The sequence below is a fragment of the Chrysochloris asiatica genome, unplaced genomic scaffold (assembly GCF_000296735.1).
Source record: "Chrysochloris asiatica unplaced genomic scaffold, ChrAsi1.0 scaffold00006, whole genome shotgun sequence".
NCBI classification, from domain to species: Eukaryota; Metazoa; Chordata; class Mammalia; order Afrosoricida; family Chrysochloridae; genus Chrysochloris; species Chrysochloris asiatica.
The window spans coordinates 11,053,853-11,070,847 of record NW_006408524.1 but is presented as its reverse complement, the minus strand read 5'-3'; the positions used below and the strand labels follow the sequence as shown (position 1 = coordinate 11,070,847).

Here is a 16,995-nt window from a genome sequence, read left to right as displayed (position 1 = left end):
CACCTAACAACAACATGTCAGATATGCTATAATTTGATTTGTCTTTTTCCCAATGCAATTGTATATCATGATTTTCAAAGTCAAAACTGGGCATCTTTAAATTAACACTTGGAGATGTGGCTTTGAAAACTTATATTCCAGGTTGTTCCACCTACAATTGCCCAATGCAACTGAAAGCAAAGACAAGAAATTGCAATGAGCAATTGATATGTAAAGTGATTTCCTTACAACAGTACATGATTTCATCAGTCTCTCTTCAAGCCAAGAGGTAAGAAAGAAATTTTGAGTAGGAATTTTGCTTGCATATAGGGTTTCTCAGGCACTTAATTGGGGCAGCTAGGCTTGCTGACCCACAGAACTAGAGCCTACCGTCTTTCATTGAGGCTTGTGGTAGAGTGATGTGCCCTATGAACATTTATCAGCAGTTGTAACAGAACTTTGAAACAGTGTCAGAGAATGGCAGAGGCCAGCCCAAAGGACAGAGGGGGCCAAAAAGAGATCTGTGTGTGGGCACAGCAGAAGAAAGACAACAAATGGAAGAACTGTGTCCTGAACACTTCTGACCCTGAATTGTAACCAGTTAAATGGAGTCTTGGTGTGTTGCTGTGGGATAAAGCAGTGGACCACAGGTCAGTTTGAACCACAAGGTGGTGGTTCAAACTTACCAGCCACTCCTTGAAAGCCCTATACAGAGTTGCTATGAGTCTGTACCGACTTCACGGCACTTAGCAACAACAACAACAACTGCCAAAATAAACCTTATGACTGTTAGTATGGTGTCTGAGTCTGTGTAACCATTGCAATAAATTATCTAAAAGAGTACTGAGTTTCTGTTTTGTTGGGAAATGAATATTGGTGATGGTTGGTGGTGGTGGTGATGGTAGCACAGCACGATGAATGTAATTAATAGGACAGATTGTTGGTGGTGGTTGTGTGCCACCATGTCAGTTCCAATTCATAGCGACCCTGGACAGGGTTTCTGAGGCTGTAAATCTTCACAGAAGCAGAAAGCCTCATCTTTCTGCCACGGAACACACTAGTCGATGGTAGCTACTGAACTTGTGGTTAGCAGCCCAGCTTGTAACCCACTATGTTACCAGGGCTCTTTATCACGATTATTTTGTTGTTGTTGTTGTGAAGTGCCGTTGAGTCGGTTCCAACATATAGTGACCCTAAGTAGGATTTCTGAGGTGGGTTTGAACTTCCAATCTTGTGTTTTGCAGTCCCGTACTGATCCTACAGTGCCTCACCAGGAGTCTACTTAAACATGGAAAAGTTTGTGTTATATATATTTTACCACAATAATATATATATATAAAAGCATGGACTTCTTTATAGAAGCTTTAATTTTTTTTATCTGTATAATTGGCAAATAAAATTTATATACATAGGTGTTGTGAAGATTATATGTAAAAATCAATATATCATATATCTTGGGTCCTTGGTGCCCAGTCACTCCCTCCCTCAGCTGAGTTATTGGGATGTCTGTGATGGTGCTAGGAGGACATATGGAACCTGACCCTATCCACTAGAGCCCAGACAGGTCCTTACAATCTTAAGAATTCATGTTACGTGAACATCTGGGATGGTCATGGTCATTCCTGCTTAAAGTGGGGCTGACTGTGTGAACGTAACCCAGATGGCTTCTGGGAAGCTGAGAAGGTGAGGTAAGACTGGGAGCCCAGCTGGGAGTCAGTTGAGTCTTCTACTGTTAGGAAGGATGTGGGTGGGTAGAGACCCAAGAGAAGTTGTGTGAAGACATTCTGGCACCTCTAAACTGTGGGTTCCAGGCAGCCCAGTATTAAATGGCCTCATCTTCTTTCTGAAGCTTATGGAAAAGATGGAAGGAAACGTTTGAGTATCATTTTTTTTCCCTACAAATGTGTTCTTTGTCTTACCTAAGGGAACTAGAAAGATGAGGCTTTCTGCTCCCATAAAGATTTACAGCCTCAGAAACCCTGTAAGGGTTGCTATGAGTCAGAACTGACTCCACAGCACATAGCCACCAACCAACACCAAGGGAACTGTTGTTGTTGTTTTTAGGTGCCATCGAGTCAGAACCAACTCATAGCAACCCCATGCACTGCAGAATGAAACAATGTCCGATCCTGGGCCAACCTCACTACTGCTGCCACACTTGAGTTCATCAATGCAGCCACCTGGCCAATCCATCTCGTTGGGGGGTCTTCCTCTTTTTCTCTGACCCTCCATTTTACCAAGCACGATATCCTTCTCCAGCGACTGTTCCCTCCTAACAATATGTCCAAAGTATGAGAGACGAAGTTTGGCCATCTTGGCCTCTAAGGAGCACTCTGGCTGCACTATGAATAGCAGAGAAACACCAAGGGAACTAGAGGTGGGTTTTTGTTTGAGAGATGCCAGATGTTATATAATTTGATTCCTTTTCTGCTGATCCTTGAACGATCCTTGAACTTTTCAGGATGGACTTACTGGTTAGTCAAAATATCATGAATTTATTATCGTTGACCAAATATCAAACTGAAATACTCTAAGAAATATATATATGTATATCTTATGGGGCAGCATTAGTCTTGATTATATAGGATCATTTCTGGAAACTATATCTAGCATTCCCAGCAATGATTCTCTCCCTCAGCTTGAACATTATCCACTTGTTGAAAGTCTCTGGATGGTAATATGATAATCAGTGAGACATCTTTTCCCTGGACAGCACCGTGATTTATCGGGCAATGGCCTTAAGTAAAGGTGTTAAAGCACAATTTCTGATGTCAGTTGAAGGTTAGTGGATGAGCATAACCCAAGATGGCATCCTGAGCACTCAGGAAGAGGGGCAGAGAAGCTGAGGCTGAGCCTGGGAACCCAGCTGGGGGCTGGCTGTGGTTGTCACTGTTGGGAAGGATATGAGTAGGCAACCTGAGGAGAAGATCTTGTACGGGAGGCTGTGGCACTTCTAATATTGTGGGTCCCATCCTGCACAGTAGTAAATGGCCTCATCTTCTTTTTCTATAAAATTTATGGTAAAGATTGAAGTGGAAGAGTGAGAAACTTTTCTGGTCTCAACTTTATTGTCCTTCCCCCCCAAGTGCTTTCGAGCTGGGACTTTTGTTGAGGTGACATGTATCAGATGCTCCATTGCCTGATTCTCTTTCATCCGGTACCAGTGAACAACTTCATTTTCAAATCCTGTACTTGTTATTCTGCAATTCATGTCAACGCTTTTCTTTATTGCTGTGGAAATGGATATCTGGGACTGCTCCACTTTTGATAAGCCAAGTCCAGCTGCAAACAAAAGAAAAAGATTTCCAGTGAGCTTCTGAGAATACCAGAGGGAGCATTAAAGGCTTTCTTTGGTCACTCATCTAGACCGGAATGGTCAAGGAGGGACTCACCAGTCCAGAGGCAAAAGAAGGTCAGTGTTCCCAGCAGGGACATCCTGTCTGCCAGGCTGTGTCCTCAAGATGAAGGCCCCAAAGCAGAGTCCTGTGGTCTGGACCCCTCAGATCCTGACAGAGGGTGTGGTCTGAGTTGAGGGGAGGGGAGGAAGTGGTGGCTTGTATCCTTTAGCGCTGGCTGCACTTGCAGCAGTTCTAGGATTGCTGATCCTGAGGGCCTCATGCTTACCCTGCAGATTTTGAGATAGGTCTGGTGCTCTTAATAGGACTGCTTGGTACAAAAGTGAGTGTCCCCTAGAGTTTGCTTCATTTCTTCTGTGAAAATGGTAATGGTTTCTCCTTGTCTAGGAGCAATCTTATGAACACTTTTCTCAACAGGGAATACCTGGGTGATGCAAATGGTTAATTTACAGTGCTGCTGAACAGAGGGGTGGAGCTTAGAGTTCACCCAGAGGCCCCTCAGAAGAACAGAATGGTGGTCTACTTCTGAAAAAGCAGTCATGGTAAACTCTATGGAGCACGTTGTACTCTGACACACGTGGCATCACCATGAGTTGGAGATGACTCAAGAGTAACCTGTTTTGTAATTTTTCCTCTCAATGTAATATTTTTCAATATCCATACTTTTAAAAAATAAATAATATTTATATTTATAGCAGATAACATTAGTGAGCATTGTCTGTGTGTTAGACTCTCTAAATGCTTTTATCTATTTGATCTTCACAACTGTGATATATTGGTGTTTGTCATTTTTAATTTCTAGAGGATGGAAATCATGAATAGAGGAGTCAAATGACTCAGTGGAAATCCACACACTGATGAGTAGACACGCTGGTATAGAGGCTCACTGAAGGAATTCAGAGAAACTGCATTTGAAAATCATTTAGAAGGAGCTACACGAGGTTGGTCCCTATAATCACAAATGTCTAATTTTTCCTAGATGCCTTACCACTCCATAATACCTGATAGCAACCACCTCTCCCCGTAGTATTCTCCCTCTTGTCCCAGGATTCCACAGTTCACTACATTATCTTTGAGAACTTGAAACTGTGAAGACAATGCCTCACATGGTTGTAGAAGCTGGCAAGTGCCAAATCTGTAGTTTAGACCGAAGTCTGGAGGATTGTATTCATCCACGTGGTTGCAGGAGCAGAGGAACCCAAATCTGTAAGTCAGATGACAGGCTGTTGATACAAAAGACTGTGGAAGCTGGTAGATCAGGCTAGACAACAGGTTGGCAGTCCCAAGAGATGGAGGTTATATGGAGATGAACCAGATGCAGGTTCCAGAGCAAGAGAAAGAATTTTGCCAAAGAATTCTTCTGTGTTGAATGTAGACCAGCCCCCCAAGAAAACTAAGGGTGGTGAGTTGAATCACACCCTCTAGTAAGGTGGGAACTCAAGATACATTCCACCTAAATCCTGTTTTTTTTTGTTGTTGTTCAATGCCTTTGAGTCGGTTTCTACCCTGTATAGGGTTTCGGAGCAGCAGCTGGTGAGTTTGAACCATTGACTTTATGATTCAAGTGTTTTATACCCAAGTACTCTGGTAGCATAGTGGTTATGAGTTGGGCTGCCAACCTCAAGGTCAGCAGTTCAAAATTACCAGTGGTTCCTCAGGAGAAAGATGAGGCATTCTGCTCCCATAAAGATTTACAGCCTCGGAGACCCTGTGCAGATTCACTATGAGTTGGAAACGACTCCATGGTACTTAACAACAACAACAACTTATCCTACAGTGCCACACCAAGATCCTCCATGCTGTTAAGTGCCATCAAGTTGGTTCTGACTCATAATGACCCTGCACATGGTTTCCAAGGAGTGGCTGGTAAGTTTCAACCATTGACCTTATGGTTGTCAGACTGTGGTGGCTTGTGAGGTTCTTTTTCAGATTAAATCATTTAATGTACCTAGTACAGCTCCTGGAAATGTGGTGACTCCATGCTGTAGACACTGGACAGCAAACCACAAGGTCTACAGTTCAAGCCCACCAACTGCTGTGCTGGAGAAAGATGAGGCTTTCTGCTCCCAGGAAGATTTAAAGTCTTGGAAAATCTATGCAGGGCCACTATGAGTCAGAACCAAATCGAGGACACTTAACAACGACAACAGTACAGTTCTTAGTTTGGAGTAAGTTTGCTATGCTGTTGTTGTTGCTAAACACTTTGGAGTGGGTTTGGACTCATAGTGTTCCTATAGAGTGTTGCCAAGGAACAGCTAGTGGGTTTTACCCGGAGACCTTTAGGTTAGCAGTCCAGTGCTTATCTTACAGCACCACACTAGGACTCCACATATATTTTCCAATTTTTTTTTTTTTAAAGAGTTAATCAAGTTTGCAGACACACTCACAGATTGTTTACTTGACTTTAGTAGGAAGGTCAGTTCATCTTACCCAGCCTGCTGTGACCTGAAGCCTCCTTTAGCCCTTCACACACGAAAGACATCACTATCCTTGGTGACAAACCATCAGGATGCAGTTCAAATGCTCCCACGACCTTCTTGCTTGGTCTGAAGTGGGGAGAGCTGCCTTCATGCTGGTTCCTTCGGATACATTTTTTGTTAATGTCTTTTATTGTTTTTTTTGTTGTTGTTGTTGTTAATGTCTTCTAATGTCTTACACAACATTGCTTAGATCCCAAAAGCCAGAAAAGTCATTGGGTGATAACATTCTCTTGTTGTTAGAAATCAGCCATCCTTCTGCCAAATGTTTCCCTCCAGACATCAATTTAAATAACTTCAGAGGGTCCTGGGAAATGGATCCAAAGTGCTGCAGTTAAAATCCTAACCACAAAATAAATGGCTAAAATACTTATATCCTTTCTAAAAAGTTTCCTTTAAAAAGTTGTTGTTGTTGTTGAGTGCTGTCGAGTCAGTCCCGACCCATAGCGACCCTGTACAGGGTTTCCAAGGCTGTAAATCTTTACAGGAGCAGAAAGCCTCATCTTTCTCCATTTGAGTGGCTGGTAGTTTCGAATTTCTGATCTTGAGGTTCACAGCTACATGTGTTTTATTTTTAGATTGGAGCACAGATTTTATAATTAGACAGATCTGGATTCAAATCCCAGCCCTCAAATTTTTCTTCTGAAACTTTTTGTTGTGAATCAGTTCTAAGATTATAGAGAAGAGCATCAGTTCCACATTGACTTTAGTTTTATCCCACTGATTGCAATCCTCTTAGTATATGAACTTCCTGTGTCCATTACTCCTTACTTCCTAACCACTGTGAACATTGTCCTTGGGTAAATGCTGACCTTTTGTTCTCAAATCTTCGATTTTTCTAGGTTTGCATATTCCCCTAAGGCTACTGTTGGCCTAAAAGAATTGATCCATAGAGGTGAGTTCATTTCCAGACCTGAAGGTAAACTTAAGGCCACAGTCTTGGAGGTTCCCCCAGTCTTTATCCTACCAGCAAACCTGGTCTTATGATCCCTTTGAGAACAGTTACTAATGGCAGCCAGGCACCATCTAGTTCTTCTGGTTTCAGGGTCAGGGAGACTGATGTTCTCCGGGTCCATTAGTCCATTGGACTAATTTTTCCATAGATTTCAATCTTCATCACTCTTCAGTTGTACCCTAAATGTCCACTCATGAGCTCATAAGATCCCAGTTGTGCATCACCAAAGTATGTTGTAGAGCATTATCTTTGTGGAATATGTTATGGGAATGACCACGGTGTCCCTGAGCCTATCTCCAAATTTGTAGGTAGAAATTATCTATAACATTGAAATGATAATAATAATAGCTCTTTCACAGTATTCAACCACTTGTCTGTCAGTTTGTCGTACTGTGGTGGCTTGTGAGTTGCTGTGATTCTGGAAGCTATGCCATGGGTGTTTTAAACACAAGCAAAGTCATCAGTGGTGGACAGGTTTAGGATGAGGTTCTAGACAAAGACAGACTAGGAAGAAGGAGTGATGAACTACTTCTAAATATTTAGTCACCAAAACTTTATGAATAGCAGAGCAACACTGTCAGATATAGTGCTGGAAAATGAGCCCCTCAGGTTGGAAAGCACTCAAAATGCAATTGAGAAAGAGTTGCCTCCTCAAAGTGTTGAATGTAGACCAGCCCCCCAAGAAAACTAAGGGTGGTGAGTTGAATCACACCCTCTAGTAAGGTGGGAACTCAAGATACATTCCACCTAAATCCTGTTTTTTTTTTTTTTTTTTGTTCAATGCCTTTGAGTCAGTTTCTACCCTGTATAGGGTTTCGGAGCAGCAGCTGGTGAGTTTGAACCATTGACTTTATGATTCAAGTGTTTTATACCCAAGTACTCTGGCAGCACAGTGGTTATGAGTTTGGCTGCCAACCTCAAGGTCAGCAGTTCAAAAACTACCCGTGGTTCCCCAGGAGAAAGATGAGGCATTCTGCTCCCAGAAAGATTTACAGCCTTGGAAACACTGTGCAGGGTCACTATGAGTTAGAACCAACTCCACGGTACTTAACAACAACAACAACAATTTATCCTACAGTGTCACACCAAGATCCTTGGTGTTGTTAAGTGCCATCAAATTGGTTCTGACTCATAATGACCCTGAACATGGTTTCCAAGGAGTGGCTGGTAAGTTTCAACCATTGACCTTATGGTTCAAACCATCCTTATGTTACAGTGTTTTATCCCACAAAGCCAAACCAAGACTCCATAAGTCTTTACAGAAGCAGATAGTCTCATCTTTGTTCCCCAGGGGCAGTTGACAGGTTTGAACTGCCAACCTTGTTAGCAGTCCAATACTGATCCTACAGACACATCAGCATCCTAGTTCTAATTTAATCTTTAGTCCACCTTTATCTAGTCTCATTAACATAACAGGCAACTAACTTTATAGATGGGGAAATCAGGACCATGACCACAGTCAGCTTAAAAAAGTCATACCAAACTCATTGTCATCAAGTTGATTACAACTGAGTGACACCGCATAGCGTTTCTGAGACTAAATCTTGATGACAGCTTCTTCTTGTTGTCATCAAGTGTGGTTGAGTCAGTTCTGACTCATAGCAGCCCTGTATAGGGTTTCTAAGGAGAGCAGAAAGCCTCATAATTCTCTCTTACAGTGGTTGGTGGGTTTGAACTATTGAGCTTGTGACTTATCCTATACTGCCACCGGGCTCCTAACCACAGTCATAGCAGCTAGAATTCACAATACATCACAGAATGGAGGACTAGGGTGAGCAGGGCATATTCTGTAATTAACTACACTGCACAGGGCAAAGATGGAAATGAAAACATCCATGGGCACATCAGCAAGACCAACAAACCAGCAGCTGGTGCGCTGACATTCATGGCTTCTAGGCTTTTTTCTTTTGTACACACATGGCAATTAATATGACTTTTTAGAACCTAAATATATGTACAAGTTCAGCATTCAGTATGTTTAAGGTCTTTTATTCTTCTTTTAATTCACATATATTCTTAGCAGTTTCCTGAATGATTAAAGCATTTTTTAATGTCTGCAGTTGTTAACTGTCAGACTCTGCCACTTTACAGCTGCCTGACACTGCACATTTCTGAATCCTTTTATGCTCCAGAATCATTACTACCCAGCACTCTGTCAGTTTGTCAGACTGTGGTGGCTTGTGAGGTTTTTTTTCAGATTAAATCATTTAATGTACCTAGTACAGCTCCTGGAAATGTGGTGACTCCATGCTGTAGACACTGGACAGCAAACCACAAGGTCTACAGTTCAAGCCCACCAACTGCTGTGCTGGAGAAAGATGAGGCTTTCTGCTCCCAGGAAGATTTAAAGTCTTGGAAAATCTATGCAGGGCCACTATGAGTCAGAACCAAATCGAGGACACTTAACAACGACAACAGTACAGTTCTTAGTTTGGAGTAAGTTTTCTATGCTGTTGTTGTTGCTAAACACCTTGGAGTGGGTTTGGACTCATAGTGTTCCTATAGAGTGTTGCCAAGGAACAGCTAGTGGGTTTCACTCGTAGACCTTTAGGTACCGACTCCATGGCACCTAACAACAACAACTAAGTCACAGTATTGTTATAAGAATTAAACATGATGATGTCTATGAAGTGTGTGCTATAGTACCTAGCACAAAAGGAGTTCTCGATAGATAATAACTATTATTATTATTATTATTATAATCCTTGATATATCTTCCTATTGGGGTATTTGTTTCATTATATTTAATTCTTTGCATTTAGAACTGAGTATCTAGAAAGTGATCCTTTAAGTCAAATCTGTACCATAACTTAATTAATTCTTCTGTTTTTCTTGGGCTAGCAGCGAGAAAGAAACATGCTGACCCATAGACTGTGAATTGTAATGTTGCTACTTTTAGAAAATAACTTTGGAGTTTGATGGTTAACCTATAAATTTATAAGTTAAGAAATAAAGACTGAGCCTATGGTAGAACCGTAATCAGCATGTAATGAAAATATTAAACACTGACTCAAAATTGGCAAGAATGTAGAGTAAGCTCTACAGAAGAGATTGTCACTAATTATAACAAATTTTGCAAATGTTAGCTGGCCTTATAGATGTGGCAGGTATTTTTTTAATCTCAGGCAATAAGAGGATTTATTCAATTCCTTAACAGTTATTGTTTTGAAAAATATGAGCAAAACATTATGGAATCTATCATAATACTAACACATTGTTAGACACAAGGATAGCGAACCTTTGTCTCACCCCCTTTGTACATGGCATTAGGATGGACCAGTCCTAGGAGAAGGACGTCAGACTTGGTAAAATAGAGGGTGAGCAGAGAAGAGGAAGATTTTCAATGAGATGGATTGACACAGAGGCTGCAACAATGGACTCAAATGTAGCACTGATTGTGAGGACAGGGCAAGGCTGGGCAGTGTTTAATTCTGTTATACATAGGGTCAGTTTGTGTCAGAATAGACACAACAGCATGCCAGCAACAACAGAGCACTATTATGATTTATTTATACATTTGTTGTTAAGTGCCGTCAAGTTGGTCTCAAATCATAGCGACCCTGTAGAGGTTTTCCGAGGAATATCTGGTGGATTTGAACTGCCGACCTTGTGGTTTGCAGTTCAGAGCTGATCCTACAGTGCCACACCAGGAGTCCAACTATACATAGACCTCTTTTTATGTTATTTTGTTTTCGTTACAATTTGTTGTGTTATTTGATAAGTCGCAAAATACCTGCAAGTTCACCACTTTCCTCAACAATGAATGCATTACAAATAATCTACATACTCCTCTTAAGTTCATGAAGCAGAATTTAACAACCACCTCTTCACACTTGTCCAGTTTCCTGTTTTGTTAATGAAGGAACAGCAGAACATCCTGTTCTGTTAGAGATGGGATCTTAGTGGTTTTGTGGAAAGCAAAATGCAACAGATTAAATAAAATCTTGTTCTTGGTCCATAACTTGTTTTAGTTATTTGAGGGGAAGCACTTTTTGACATTCTGTTTGATTTTTTTTTTTTTTTTCCAAGCAAGTCAAAGGTTTATTAAAGCAGAGACGTTCTCTCAGAGAGTAGAACAGGCTACTCATCTCAAGTGAGGGGAGTACCAACTGAAGTCTTGGGTTCACTTTTTTTTAATTTAAGGTTTTTATTGTGAATTGAGTGAAAGTTTACAGGGCACATCATCAGTTTCACATTCATTCTGTTTGATTTTTCACTATTGTTCTTCCAGGACCACTCTTCATCTCTCCCTGTCCTCCCGCTGCACTTTATGAAGGTGACCTTCATGGGCTTCATTAATGTCTTCCTAGTCCTGGTGTGGTGCTGTGGGTTAATGTTCCAGACTGCAAAGCTGTTTGAACTGCAAGGTCGGTGGGTCAAGCTCACCAGCCACTCCTTGGAAACCCTATACAGGGTCACTATGGGTCAGAACCAACTCAATGGCACTTAACAACAAAACAGAAATATTCTTTACCTTCTTAAGTAAGAAATGGGAAGCACTTGCAGGAAACTGAATATTGGAAGGGGTGTAAGATTTCTCCCATGACAGTTGGCTTTGGGTTGAGTGCATCTTCCCTCAATGACTAGTACATAAAACATTTAGAAATATATAGTGCCATTGGTGATAAAATGAATTAAGCTTTGGACTGTGAACTACAAGATGAGTAGTCCAAAACCACCAGACACTCAGCAGGCAAAAAATGAAACAATTGTTCCAAAAATATTTACAACCTCTATGGAACAGCTCTGGTAGTGTAGTGGTTACAAATCGGGCTGTGAACCTCAAGGTCAGCAGTTAGAAATTTCCAGCTGTTCCATGGGAGAAAGATGAGGCTTTATGCTCCCGTAAAGATTTACAGCATCGGAAACCATGTACAGGGTCACTATGAGTCGGAACCGACTCCATGGCACATCACAACAACAACAATGAAACAGTTATACCTCATCCTATAGGGTAATTGTGAGTTGAAATTAACTCATGTTAGTGAATTAGTTTGGTTCCCCTACCAAAAATTATTTATACCCATGAATGAAGAGAGGGAAAATATGAGAATATAAAAATATGAGCATATACTCCCTTTTATGAATTCCTGGTGTGGCACTGTAGGATCAGCACTGAACTGCAAACCACAAGGTCAGTAATTTAAACCCACCAGCTGCTCCTCAGAAACTATACAGGGTTGCTATGAGTTGGAAATGATTAAACATCACTTAACAACAGCAACAACTCACTGAAGGAATTTTTTTTTTTTTCTTTTTTCCCTCAGCTCCTGGATTCCCAAGCTTGAACATTTTAGTGTCCAAGCAAGTAATACTTTTTATCAAGGATATAATTATGGTTCATTTGAATTTCAATTTCTATTACCAAATTTAGCCAGAAATTTAATACCGACGGTATTCATTGGTATAACTCATAGGGCTATCTTTCAGGTACACAGAGCAGGGAAGAGGAAAGCTGAGAAGAGATCAACTCCAAAAGAGTATATTTCTTTGCCCTTTAGCATATCCTTTGACTGGCTGGGAAATGTATGTTCTCAAAGAAGAGGACACGCAGAGTCTAATTCCTCAGATGGAAATCACATGTAGCTGATTTTTAACAAACTTCCATGAAGTAGAGGATCATATACTCAGACAATAAATACAAAAGTGCTAGACAACTTTGCTGATCGAACACTTCAAGAACATACACTGTATGTATGCTATTCATTAGTACATTTGTACTTCATGAGTACATTTGCATGTGGACAAAAAAAAAAAATTCATAGCACATTGTTAAGCAGAAGACTGTACTACTTAGGAAGAAAGAGATAAATGTACAAGTCCAAATTCATGTTACCCTAAGCACACAGGGTATAAACATTGTCACTGATGTGCTTACTGGATCAGTATGAGACAGAAGGAAAAATCAAGATTGTGTGTTGTTGAGGAAGAAACATCAGAGAAGAGGAAGGAATGAAAGCATTCAGGGAGAGCCAAGAGCCAATGACAAGTCCGGAGAGGGTAGGTTTTCCTACTTTTAACTTTCACGTGCTGCTGTACGTGCTCAATAATATTCAGAAGTGTTGTCAACATTACGTAACATGAATGATTTTTAAAGTTAACTTTTCAAATGTAGTACAAAATTAATATTTTTAAATTAGATAACATAGAAACTGTAGACATGTATATAGGAAAAAATATCTATGATCCCTGCATCTGGAGGAGACCTCTCAAAAGACCATGTCCTTTTGTCCTCCCCAGGGTGTTTCTTCTGAATCCATTCAAGGTCTGAAAAGAAGGAGAATCCAAGACAGCATAAAAGGTCTCCATTCAAAAGGCTGTGCAGATAGCCACCAGTAAAAACATGGATTACTGGAGGAAACAAATTCAGAGAACAGTCCTGGAACTTTGAACTTCAGATAAAGGGATAAGCAAGGGGATGGAGTGCTTACTAGGAGTAAGATTTGGAGCAGAAGCAAGAAAGAAGGTGGCTTCTGCTTTGGGGTGCTCAATGAGTCTAGCTGCAAACATTTTGAATGGGCGTGAGTGGATAAAGGGTCAAGAGAGCACTCCCATCACAGAAGACTGATGGATCTGCGGAAGTAAATGTGTGAGCATTCCTTTTTTTGTTCTTTTATTTTGCTCTGTCTACTCATCTCCACTCAGGACTGGCGGGGGGTGGGGGTGCTAAATGAGTGGACACCCCCAGGGAATATATTCTGCAACACACATGGAAGAATCTGCACAGAGAGAATCGCTGGGTGCAGAATCGAAGAAGGGGGAGGAGTTAACAGGAAAAACCTGAACCAGGAGTGTCTTCCAAAGTGGGTCTGGCCAGTCCTGGGTGGGTTCTCACTAGGAGAAACAGCTGAATGTACTTGAGGGGAGGTTGGGGAAGGAGGAAAAGGCCAAAAACAAAACCTTGAGTTATATTATAAGGCTCAGTGAAAAGATCTTGAAATTTTTCACATGGCTTTGAAGGCAAGAGGCCATATGATATTTTGCCATGGATTTTTTTTTTTTTTAATTTTTTCACTTTAGTATTTAGTCTATTTTTTGGGGTCTTCCTTCCTTTCTCTTCCTGCCTTACCCAATGAGAGGCAGAAATTGCAGTCATACAGCCAAGCTACAGTGACACCCTATAACCAACTTGACCTCATAGAGTTGTACAGAGAATTCACGCCACAAAACACACAATGCACATTCTTTTCCAGTGCACATGGAACATTCTCCAAAATAGACCATTTGTTAGTCCACAAAGCAAGTCTCCATGAATTTAAAAACATCTACAGTGTTGTAAAAGTAGAAATCAACAAGAAAACCAAGGAAATAAAGTCAGCTATATGGAACATGAGTAACATCCTGCATAAAAGCTATTGGGTGGTAGAACAAATAAAAAGTTAAGTTAAAAAATTTCTAGAAACAAATGAAAATGAAAACAAAATATACCAAACCTTCGGGGCATAGCAAAAGTAATGCTGAGATGACAATTTATAGCAATAAATGCATATATCCAAAAAGAACAAAGAATCAAAATCAGCACATTAACACAACATCTACAACAATTAGAAAAAAACAGTAAAGTAAACCTTCAGTCACCAGGAAAAAAGAAATAATGAAGATTAGAGCAGAAATCAATGAAATAAAAACAGAAAAATTATAGAAAGAATCAACAAGAAGCTAGTTCTTTGAAAGGATTAATAAAATTGAAAAACCATTGGTAAATCTAACAAAAGAAAAGGAGAAGACACAAATAACACACATAAGAAGCCAGAGTGATATCATAACAGATCCAATGGAAATACAAAGGATAATAACAGACTACTAAGAAGAGTTGCACTTCAACAATTTTAAAATCTAGAGATATAATTTTAGAAAACCATGACTTAACTAATTTACGTAGAGTGAAGTAGAAAACTTGAACAGACTAATAATGAAAGAAGAAATTGGACAGGTTATCAAAAAATTCCCAATCAAAAAGACTCCAGGCCCAGATGGCATCACTGGTGAATTTCACCGAACACTTAGAGAAGAGCTGTCACCAATTCTTCTCAAACTATTCCAGAATATAAGGAGCTCTGGTAGCGTAGTGGTTACGAATCGGGCTGCGAACCTAAAGGTCAGCGGTTCGAAACTACCAGCCGCTCCGCGGGAGAAAGATGAGGCTTTCTACTCCCGTAAGGATTTACACCCTCGGAAACCCTGTACAGGGTCGCTATGGGTCGGAACCGACTCGAGGGCACTTAACAACAACAACAATTCCAGAATATAGAAAACGATGGAGAATGTCCTAATCCATTTTATGAAGCAAGCATAATCTTCATACCAAAACCAGAGAAGGACATCACTAAAATAGAAAATTATAGGCCAATATTCCAAAATAATCCTGAAGGAAGAAATCCAAGGTGCAATGAAAGCATTGGTAAAGAATAAGGCACTGGGAATTGATGGAATACAAATAGAAATATTTCAACATACTGATACGGCACTTGAGACACTAACCCATCGATGTCAAGAGATTTGGAGGACAGCCACCAGGCCAACTGACTGTAGGGAATCCATATTTGTGCCCATTCCAAAGAGAGGTGACACAATGGAATGCAGAAATCATCAGGTAATATCATTGATATCCCATGCAAGTAAAGTTTTTCTAAAGGTAATCCAAAATGGCTGCAACCATACATTGCCAGAGAATTCCCAGTGGTTCAAGCTAGATGCAGAAGAGGACGTGGAATGAGGGACATCACTGTTGATATCAAAGGGATGTTAGCTGAAAGCAGAGAATACCAGAAAGATGTTTGCTTGTGCTCTATTGACTACGCAAAGGCTTTTAGTTGTGTGGATCATAACAAGCTATGGATGACATTGGGAAGTATGAGTATTCCAGAACACTTCATTGTCCTCATGAGGAACCTGTCCATCGACCAAGAGGCAGTTGTTCAAATAGAACAAGAGAACACTGTTGTTGTCATTGTTGTTAGGTGCCATCGAGTTGTTACCGAATCACAGTGACCATATGCACAACAGAATGAAGCACTGCCTGGTCCTGGGCTAGCCTCAGTAGCGTTGCCACCCTTGAGCCATTGATGCTACCACTTTTCCAATCCATCTCGTTGGGGGTCTTCCTCTTTTTTTCTGACCCTCCACCTTACCAAACACGATATCTTTCTCCAGTGACTGGTCCCTCCTGACAATATGTCCCAAGTATGAGAGACGAAGTCTGGCCATCCTGGCCTCCAAGGAGCACTCTGGCTGCACTTCTTCCAACACAGATCTGTTGGTTCTTTTGGTAGTCCATAGGGCTTTCGATATTCTCCTCCAACACCATAACTCAAATGTATCAATTCTTCTATGGTCTTCCTTATTCACTGTTGACCTTTCACATGCATATGAGGTCATTGAAAATACCATGGCTTGGTTCTGGCATACCTTAGTCCTCAAGCTAACATCTTTACTCTTCAATACTTTAAAAATGTCTTGTGCAACAGATTTGCCTAATGCAATACGTCAATTGATTTCTTGGCTGCTGCTTCCATAAGTGTTGATGGTTGATCCAAGAAAAATGAAGTCTTTGACAACTTCAATCTTTTCTCTGTTGATAAGAATGTTGTTTATTGGTCCAGTGGTGAGGATTTTTGTTTTCTTTACATTGAGATGTAATCCATACTGAAGGTTGTGCTCTTTGATCTTCATCAGTAAATATTTTAAGTCCTCTTCACTTTCAGCAAGCAAGGTTGTGTCATCTGCATATTGCAGGTTGTAAATGAGTCTTCCTCCAATCCTGATGCCACATTTTTCTTCATACAACCCAACTTCTTGGATTATTTGCTCAACTTACAGGTTGAATAAGTGTGGTGAAAGAATACAACCCTGTCACACATCTTTCCTAATTTTACACCATTCAATGTTCCCATGATCTGTTCAAAAAACTGCCTCATGATCCAGGTACAGATTCCTCATGAGCACAATTAAGTGTTCCGGAATACTCATTCTTCTCAATATTGTCCATAGCTTGTCAGGAACCACACAATCAAAGGCCTTTTCATAGTCAATAAAGCACAGGTAAACATCTTTCTGATATTCTCTGCTTTCAGCCAAGATCCAGCATACATCAGCAATGATATCCCTCATTCCACATCCTCTTCTGAATCCAGTTTGATCCTCTGGAATTTCTGTGAATATATGCTTTCAGCCATTTCTGTATTACCTTTAATAAAACTTTACTCACATGGGATATCAAAGATATTGT

At 40.5% G+C, this 16,995-nt stretch overlaps 1 gene segment (V, D, J or C); it reads right to left on the bottom strand.

The window, feature by feature from the left end:
* The window catches only part of LOC102822613, a 203,798-nt gene that overhangs the window by 77,536 nt on the left and 109,267 nt on the right, over nucleotides 1-16,995 (bottom strand). Inside the window, 1 exon segment of the C gene segment in view lies at nucleotides 4,272-4,284. Within this exon segment, the coding sequence occupies nucleotides 4,272-4,284 (13 nt within the window).